Here is an 8,891-nt window from a genome sequence, read left to right on the forward strand (position 1 = left end):
TATCTTTAACTGCATACAGAAAGCTTATTTTTAGTATTAAGTTTCATTTATACTGCCATAAGAATTATTAAAAAATTATTTCTTATTTTTTTTATTATACCTGGTACAGTAAAATTATCATGCTTATTAAAAAAAATAAACGAAATAATTTTTTAATTGTTCTTAGGGTACAGCTAGTTAATCCAAGGTAAAACAAAATTCGAAACTAAATGTTTTTCCTTGATTTTATTATTTTGTTTGATGTTTATTGTTATTTCCTTACATCGTTCATATACTTTTTTACGATAGGTTCATAGAAACCCGTGGCCTCTTTAAATTTGTTCTCTTGCATAAAAAGGACATGAGCCACATTCAGTCTCCATACGTCATTATCGTTACAAAATTCAACACTTTTCCGAAATATTTTTTCGACTTGCCCATAATTTTCCAACTCCCAATAAATCTTGGCTTGTACCATTAACACGGGGATATACCTCTCAAGGCATTCTTCGTACTCAAAAACGGTTTTTTTCACCATTTCAGTGTTATTATGGTTTCGATATTCTTGCACTTGTTTAGTCAGTTTACGCAAAGTTTCTGTATGTCTGTTGGCTAAATCGTCAAGTTTTTGGTAAGCATCGGGGGGCGACGTCTGACGAGTAATTACAGCGTCCAAAAAATCGTATAAATACTAAAAAATAAGTCCCAAATCATCACATACTAAAGAAATGAAATAATGTTTTACATACAGATGTAAGATATTTGTAAGTTAAATGCGCATTTTCCGCTAAGACATCTGCAGCTAGATCATACAGTTCATGTTGACATAAGAGAAGCAACAAGTTAGCAAACGTTTCAGGTGGAAAAGGATTTTGTTGGATAAGAAATTGGAGCTTTTCGAATCCTTCTGTAGGGTTCTGATCAAAGTTCATTAGGGCTTGGTTATGCAACGTCACTGCGTCCAATTCGTGCTCAGCCCGTGGAGGCATGTCTGTTAAGGCTTCGCGAGCAGCATCCACTTTAATATGTAGAAATAAGCACATTCAGTATTTGAAATTAACAATAATAAGTACTGCCAAGATAAAAACTAATAAGTACTCCTTTTTACATGTATATACTTATAGAGAAATTATACAAAACAATGCAAATTTGAATTTTAAATCTTAACTTACAATTTTTTAATTGATACTCAATGGCAGCTTTCAAATTAAATGCCTCTGTGAGAGCAGTTTCATGTAATGTTAAAGTATTTCCAACAGATCTGACTTCAATACCTTCTGTTTGCATTCCCACACCAAGTTCAGGATGATCTTTTATGCCCCTCTCAATTATATCAGCTAAAAGCATTTCTCAATGACTTCTCTATTGTGGTACGGTTCAGAAATAGATTTTCTTACCACAATTTTTGAGTGCCAAACCATATTCTTTTAATTTGTAATAGCAAAGAGCAATATTGTAGCTTATATAAGGTTTAAAACCTGTGTTTTGTAGACAAATAAGAAACTTATTCAGTGCTTCTTCATAATATCCTTCCTGCATAATATAATTTAAAAATTAAAGTAAAAAAAAACATTTATTTATAATTACTGACCTGGAACAAAATACATCCAATATTAATATCAGAGTCTGCATCTTCATTAAGAAATGATTCTATTATTTCTCTAGATGTTGTAAAGTCCTCCTCACCATATTTAATAGCAGACTGTATTTTTTTTACCTACAATCTACCCACTTTACCTTCAGTTATCTTTTTCAATATCTTTTATTACCTTTAGTTTGTACTCTGAGTTTGTTATTTCCTCTGTAATTTTGTAAGCATCAATGTACATGCAAGCCTGATGTAACGATTGTGCATAATATAATTTGTAGTCAGTATTATTTGGAAACATCTGGACGAGTTGTTCATAATATGTAGCTGCATTGTTAAAATCTTGTGTGTAGTAATAACAGTATGCTAATAAAGATAAACCTGCCCTTGTTAAATTAGATTCTGGTATTCCATGTAGGATTCTTATAGCTTCGCCATACCGTTCTTCCTTTATCTAATAATGGGATGTATGTATTATGATTATGAATTACTATTATTCTTACCAAATTGTATGTAGTTTTTGTAAAATCGCCGTCGTTAATTGCAACAGATGCTGAAAGCATTTTTTGAAGTCGACAATGGACGCGAAATGCGAAACTTTTTATTTATGAAGTGGTTTCCATGGTAACTTCTGTCGGTACCCCACGATCAGCCCCGATTATTAATTTTGAATTTCAAAATTACAAATTATTAGAGATATTTAATAAAAACTTCCCCAAATACTATCAACAATTATATAATATACAGATCGAACGTTTTTAATCTTTAATTTAATTAANTACACTATTGCACTTTCAAATACCATCAGATGTCTTATTTGCTTCACTAAAAATAGAAGTTGAAGAAAGAAGACAAACAATATTTCGTAAGCTATCTTCTATTATAATATAGCTAAAGCATTAAGGTCAATTTTTTAGCTTGTAAAGCTGAGAATGTTGACTTATATTTTAAACACGGTTCCCCTCCTGTGATAAATCCTGATGGCTCAAAGTTTCCCTCTACATTTTACAATCTTTCTCGACCTCAGCCTTTTTATATTAATTTTACATCGCAAAGTCCTGCCCAATACATAAATTTAACATCACCAACACCTGGGATGTACTTTATATCAACTTTTTTGGCATATACTGATCCTCGGTATGATGGTATCAATCAAGAAGGTAACAAATATAACAAGTATAATAAAAAATAAAAAAGACCATGGTTTTATTCACAGGTTTGGTACCAAAATGTAAAGTATATTTAGTCATAACACTTTACATTTCAACCGTGGAGGATGTGGAAATAGTTACAAAAGATGTGGACATGGAAGTGACTTTATCTTCAAAAAGCTATGCTGTTTTTAAGTTTTTTGCGCCAGAGAAAGTTGATCACGTATTTCTCACGATTGTAGACAGTGTTTCATGTAAAGACTGTGACTTTTTTAACGTTCGAATTCAGCCACATAATGTACCGTCTATGTTTAAGTCAATTAAAAGCCTAGATATACCAGTAGCAAATTTTTCGAGACAAAATTATAGCATTAACATTTGGACTCCAGAAAATGCCTGGTACTATTTAAGATTCCAATTCACGCAAAAAACGTTTTCATTAATTAACGGAGGATTTTTTACATTCAGATTGAAATTTTTCTTGTTACCAGAGTTAATTAATGAAAACGTAACTTTAAATTTGAATAATTCAAATTTTGATACGTACGTGCCGGATCCTGTTTTTAGATTGCATAGAGATGGAAATATTTCCAATATTATGTCATACAACGAGTATGATTTGGTGAGAGAGCGAAACTCTGATAATTTCGTGTATGGGTATGATTTAAGACCAAAGAAAAACGGGAAAATTCCTCTGTACATAAACGCGACAAATGATAAATTTACTGTTCTTAAATTTGTTATTCAAGATAGTACCGATAGCGGAGGCACTGCTCAATTTCATTTGGCTGTTAAACCAAGAGCTAAATATGTTAATGGTAAAAGAATTGTAGAAACAGATCCTGAGAATAATCAAGTAGTCGCATGCATACGTAAAGGAGTTCGCGAATTACCCCTTTGGCCTCACAATTGTTTTTTCAATAACATATCTCAACCGTCACCAATTTTTGTAAACAAAACAGTTGAAAACGCCTCCGTAATGATACCGTATCCAGAACCAGGGACTTGGTTCATCTCCATTCGTTTATTTTGCGGTTCATGCGAGTCTTGTAATTGTTCTAATCATTGTCAACACAAACATGAAACTTGTATGCAGGTCTGTGAAGAAAATTGTGAGCCAGAGCAATGTAATAACTGCACCAACACGTGCAGACAGTCGGTTATTGAGGAAGATGAATGCAGGGGATGTGACTGCATTGGGGGATGTAAAAGAAATAACATAAATTGTAATACAAGTATAGTATTCGAGGTGGCATCATTTTCCTGTGTTGATGGGACATGTGGAGACAATGGAAAGTGTGTCTTTTCGATTTCTGAGGGATTTGTGGTGACTTCTTGCTTTTGCACGAATAATTACAGAGGTAAGTAGTCATTAAATTTTCTTCTGTAAAGCTTTGTAAACGTTTTAACATTCCTCTTTTAGGGTGGGAATGTTCTGATAATTCTCAAGCCAATCCTTATTCTGCAATTGTAGTAGAGATGGTTTTGCTAACTTTGAGTAACCTTATGTTTGTGCCAGCTGTTTATTTAGCAATTAAAAGACACTACTATATCGAATCACTCACCTATACACTGCTTTGCCTGTCTTCTACTTTTTATCATGCCTGTGATGCTGGTGAAAACATAATCAGTTACTGTCTAATACGTTTGAATATTCTATTATTCTCTGTCATATGAAAATATACGCTCCATCTACTATAGATATATATGCTCTAAAGATAAACTTGGTATATACCACTATAAACATGCTATAAACTATAAATAAAACTGAAAATAGTGGTCAATAATGGTCGTCACGATAACTTGATAACCTGTAATAAGATCAAACGTAATCTGGTAATAATGTAATTAAATTTTTAAAAAGTAAATAATGATTAGATAAGTAAAACAAACAATAAAAATGGCAAAGGAACTAAACAAATCCAACTTATTTGTATGCATGTAAAATGTACTTGGTTTACAACTACTGAAACTAATCTATTAAGGACAAGGTAATTTTTGGATTAACTTTAAGTACTGAGTAATTGCTTTATAAATTAAACTGAAACTAGTTTAATAATACATCTAGAAAATAAAAGTGAAGTCATTTCTTAATTTGCTTAGTTCTATTAAGAATTCGGATTTGTAATATTTTATCTAAGTTTAATGTATCTTGCTGTTATATGTTGAGGTAATTCCTAGAATCCCATGCAGTAATGTTTCAAGGAAATGCGGGTTTAAAACCGAAAGAAGGTGAAGTCACTTCGAAGCCCTGGCAATGGCCTATTAATTACAGGNTGCTTGGGTTTACGTTTAATTGGGGTGCACTCTTAGATTATTTTTAGTTAAAAAAATGAAATGTACTCATTTAAGGACTTGGAAACTTTCCTTTTTGAGTGTATGCTTGTTAACAATTTTAACAAGATTTTACAAAGTGTCAGAGCCGGATCATGTATGGTAAGTATAATAAAGTAAGAGATTTCTGTTTATCATTTTAAATGGCTTTTTTATTTATATTAGCTGGGATGAAACACATTTTGGAAAAATGAGTAGCTGGTATATTAACAGAACTTTTTTCTTTGATGTGCACCCTCCACTAGGAAAGGTAAATTAAGAAAAACTATGAATATGTAGGTATATTAACAATATTTTAAGTTTTATTTTTCTTTTACTAGATGCTTATAGGTCTTGCGGGATACTTAACAGGATATGATGGCAGATTCGCTTTTGAAAAACCAGGAGATAAATATGAAAATACAAGCTACTTAGGAATGAGAATTGTAAGAAATGGTGAATTTTTAATCATTTTCTTTTTAATATCAAAAGTATTTCAGTTTTGCACAAGCATGGGAGCTACAATTGTTCCATTTTCATTTTTAATCGTTGATGAAATGACTAATTCATTAAGAGCTTCCATATTAAGTTCTTTATTAATTTTGTTTGGTAAGACATTAATACATAATAAGAAAGAAAATTGTCTGATAATGTATTTTCAGATGTAGGATTAATAACTTTAACACAGTACATTCTTTTGGATCCCTTACTTTTGTGCTTTATGATGGGTTCAATATTAGGAGCTGTAAAAGTTTCTTCATCGAAAACTAAAGAGTTTTCAAAATTGTGGTGGTCTTGGTTGATATTCACAGGAACAATGTTAGCATGCTGTGTTTCAGTAAAATTTGTGGGTCTGTTTCCTGTTATTTTGGTGGGATTAATCACCATATCAGATTTATGGAACATTTTAGGAGATTTAAGTAGACCAGTGGTAAGTGTGTTTAAATCAATAGAAATTCTAAATTCTTTTATGAAAATTGGGTAATAATGGCTCGACTATAAATGTAATGTAAATGGTATAAAGGCTAGTAATAGTAGGAAATAAAAAACTAAGTAAATTGATAAGGAGGGTAAAGAAAAATGAAATCTTTTAAATTATAATTAAAACAACGAGCATATTCTAAAAGAGTAAGTTATGTAATAAAAAGCGGCATTTAAACAGAAAAAATTTTTGGAGAAAAAATAAAAAAATAGAACATAGAACAAAATAGTCTAATAAAAATGAATAACAACTTGAACAATAATAGTAGATCAATCTGGCCTCGATTCAGTAAGACTGTGTGTTAAAGTAGGAATATGTATTATAAAATAGTTATGGATCAGTAAGCAAAGTAAAAGATAATAACAAAAAAAAAAAACAAAAAACAATATGTATAATAAACCTATCAATTGTTCATTTTCAATACCTTTCTATACAGCTATGAGAGATTCATTTTAATCGGAATTATTTTTTCATGTTATTTGGTTGATTTTTGACAAAAAAGGTCTTCGTAAATTTTTTTCAAAAATTAATATTTCCTGAGTTGTGAAGTTTTTAAAAAATTCAGGGAATGAAAATTTACAATGTAACAAACAAGGCTTTTCACAAGTAGTTTTTTTATCCATATCATGTATTATTTGTAGGAATGTCCTAATGGATAATTATTTTTTGATTGAAAAATTCGAAAAAAAAATACGATGCTCTCACTGGCATTTAGTGCCTTAGATATAAATATCTCTTATTTCTTATTTTATTTATTTGTACGGAATTATCTTGTACAATCAGATATAAAAAATTCAATGCATTTGCATTTATTTGAGTGTAATGAGCTTTTTTCATATACTCATATTACAATCATATTTTTTATTAGCCACATGTTTATTTCTATTTTATGTTATATATATTGCTTTCCTAATGTTTGCTCAATAATAACTTATAGTTCACTAAAATAAAAAGTTAAAAAGTAACATCCTTTTTCGGGGAATTTGTTAGAAGGTTTGATTGGTTCGGATTGGCTAAATGAACTACAAACCTACGAATCATAAAAATAAAAACTGATCAGGTGAGAAGTGAGGTTAAAATCACTTCTGTAAACATATATTTCTTATATATTAATACACTATTTATAAATTGTTAATTTTGAATGTGATCTAAAATTTTGTTTGTTTGTATCCTTTACGATGCGGATACCAAAAGACTTTGCGGAACTGGTTCGTTTCGCCCAGAAGCAAAGGTACAAAAACCATGCACATTCTGTTATCAATATTGGATAATTAATCATAATAATTGCAACGTTCTTGTTAATATAGAAGGTGAAAAGTGAAAATGTATTGTTTACGAATATTATCATTGCAAAATAAAAAGAATTTTTTGCGGTATGGTGTAATAAACTTGAGCCGCAAAAATAAGGTTAGAAATATCAAGTTAGATTTTGTTCAAGTACCCTTAATAAGTAAATGTGCTTTTACCCACACCGATACCAAATCGTTTAATACCGAAGATAATAAGCGAAAATATGCGGTTGCTACAAAGTTGGTTGATCTTGCTCCAAATTCTGTGAAGCCCTATTTAAAACTGATACGACTAGATAAACCAATAGGTTCATGGCTACTATTTTGGCCTTGTGGATGGAGTATTGCCTCAGCAGCGGACGCAGGATGTCTTCCCGACCCCTTTCTATTATTTCTTTTTGGTACAGGAGCTCTTGTAATGAGAGGTGCCGGCTGTACCATAAATGATATGTGGGATCGCGATATAGATGCCAAAGTGGTTAGAACAGTAGACAGGCCTTTAGTTAATGGTGATATTTCTATGAAACAGGCATGGAAGTTTTTAGCTGGACAATTAAGTGTAGGTTTACTAGTGCTATTACAATTGAATTGGTATAGTGTTATACTAGGGGCCAGTTCATTATTTTTAGTAGTTACTTACCCTTTAATGAAAAGGATCACCTATTGGCCACAGTTAGTGCTTGGGTTTACGTTTAATTGGGGTGCACTCTTGGGTTACAGTGCTGTGAAGGGCTATGTAGATGTTCCTATATGTCTCCCACTTTATATAGCTGGCATATGTTGGACCATTGTGTATGATACCATATATGCACATCAAGACAGAAATGACGATCTAATGTTGGGCATTAAGTCAACAGCCATTCGATTTGATAGAAATACAAAATTATGGTTGAGTGGTTTTTCTAGTGTTATGATAACAAGTTTGATAACATCAGGACTGATGAATGATCAGAGTTGGCCTTACTATGTAGCTGTTAGTGCTGTAGCTGCTCATCTTGTTTCTCAAATTAGTTGCTTGGACATAGATAATCCACAGGATTGTGCTAAAAAATTCTTTTCGAATGCACAAGTGGGATTTATATTATTTTCTGGTATTGTATTAGGGACGTTATTAAAGAAAAATGTGAAAAATAAGAACAAATTTTTAGCGACCGCTCATTTAAATGTATAGTACTCCAAATGTGATTAGTATTATTTTTAATAGTGTATTAAGTACATGTTGTTGCCATTTGCCAAAGGAAACCTACTTATAGTATAATGTTAACTTATGAAAAATAAAAGTAAATATATTTAATTTGATTTTCTTTTCTTTAACATACATAAGAATATAAGGATACGCACAGAGATAGAAGAGTGACAGTTACAGTTTGTATAAAGAGCAACAAGTGTCTACTTAAAGAATTTGAGCAACCTTGTAGAGAAATAAATATTAGGAAGATAGTTACACAAGAATATACATTGTCACATTAAAGATAGGACAGCTTTAGGGATAGATACACAGGAACAAAAGTAACAAATACAGATGCATCCTGTAGAGGTGTAAAACACCTGCATGCAGTATCAGATCAGTGCAAAAACATTAAAACTTA

General features: G+C 31.3%; 5 protein-coding genes across 6 annotated transcripts in view; 4 read left to right on the forward strand and 1 right to left on the reverse strand.

The window, feature by feature from the left end:
* The window catches only part of LOC108736393 (tetratricopeptide repeat protein 30A), a 3,443-nt gene extending 1,206 nt beyond the window's left edge, over nucleotides 1–2,237 (reverse strand). The window contains exons 1-7 of one of the 2 annotated variants that reach the window (XM_025973394.1): nucleotides 2,071–2,237; nucleotides 1,749–2,021; nucleotides 1,571–1,696; nucleotides 1,377–1,512; nucleotides 1,254–1,316; nucleotides 729–997; nucleotides 263–670 (exon numbers count right to left, since the gene is read on the reverse strand). In XM_025973394.1, the coding sequence (XP_025829179.1) occupies nucleotides 263–670; nucleotides 729–997; nucleotides 1,254–1,316; nucleotides 1,377–1,512; nucleotides 1,571–1,696; nucleotides 1,749–2,021; nucleotides 2,071–2,130 (1,335 nt within the window). In that variant the 5' untranslated portion in view covers nucleotides 2,131–2,237. Of the gene's footprint in view, nucleotides 1–262; nucleotides 671–728; nucleotides 998–1,151; nucleotides 1,317–1,376; nucleotides 1,513–1,570; nucleotides 1,697–1,748; nucleotides 2,022–2,070 lie in introns of both variants that reach the window. The other variant, XM_025973393.1, reaches the window with a different exon arrangement.
* A 115-nt stretch (nucleotides 2,238–2,352) lies between these two features.
* LOC112904115 (post-GPI attachment to proteins factor 6-like) lies at nucleotides 2,353–4,395 on the forward strand. Its single transcript, XM_025973385.1, has 4 exons — nucleotides 2,353–2,432; nucleotides 2,485–2,727; nucleotides 2,784–4,079; nucleotides 4,142–4,395. The coding sequence occupies exons 2-4, from the start codon at nucleotides 2,664–2,666 to the stop codon at nucleotides 4,393–4,395; spliced, it is 1,614 nt and encodes a 537-aa protein (XP_025829170.1). The 5' UTR covers nucleotides 2,353–2,432; nucleotides 2,485–2,663.
* A 47-nt stretch (nucleotides 4,396–4,442) lies between these two features.
* The window catches only part of LOC108736428 (post-GPI attachment to proteins factor 6), a 12,864-nt gene continuing 8,415 nt past the window's right edge, over nucleotides 4,443–8,891 (forward strand). The window contains exon 1 of the mRNA XM_018468853.2: nucleotides 4,443–4,709. The gene's annotated coding sequence lies outside the window, so the exon portion shown is untranslated. The remainder of the gene's footprint in view (nucleotides 4,710–8,891) is intronic.
* LOC108736394 (protein O-mannosyl-transferase 2) overlaps nucleotides 4,914–8,891 on the forward strand; it is a 15,160-nt gene continuing 11,182 nt past the window's right edge. Inside the window, exons 1-6 of the mRNA XM_025973386.1 lie at nucleotides 4,914–5,002; nucleotides 5,071–5,154; nucleotides 5,218–5,302; nucleotides 5,373–5,477; nucleotides 5,532–5,640; nucleotides 5,694–5,962. Coding sequence (XP_025829171.1) covers nucleotides 4,914–5,002; nucleotides 5,071–5,154; nucleotides 5,218–5,302; nucleotides 5,373–5,477; nucleotides 5,532–5,640; nucleotides 5,694–5,962 — 741 coding nt within the window. The remainder of the gene's footprint in view (nucleotides 5,003–5,070; nucleotides 5,155–5,217; nucleotides 5,303–5,372; nucleotides 5,478–5,531; nucleotides 5,641–5,693; nucleotides 5,963–8,891) is intronic.
* LOC112904118 (4-hydroxybenzoate polyprenyltransferase, mitochondrial-like) lies at nucleotides 6,947–8,596 on the forward strand. Its single transcript, XM_025973405.1, has one exon. It carries the CDS (start codon nucleotides 7,337–7,339, stop codon nucleotides 8,471–8,473), a length of 1,137 nt encoding a protein of 378 aa, XP_025829190.1. The 5' UTR covers nucleotides 6,947–7,336; the 3' UTR covers nucleotides 8,474–8,596.

Source organism: Agrilus planipennis, unplaced genomic scaffold (genome assembly GCF_000699045.2).
Source record: "Agrilus planipennis isolate EAB-ADULT unplaced genomic scaffold, Apla_2.0 scaffold149, whole genome shotgun sequence".
Lineage (NCBI taxonomy): Eukaryota > Metazoa > Arthropoda > Insecta > Coleoptera > Buprestidae > Agrilus > Agrilus planipennis.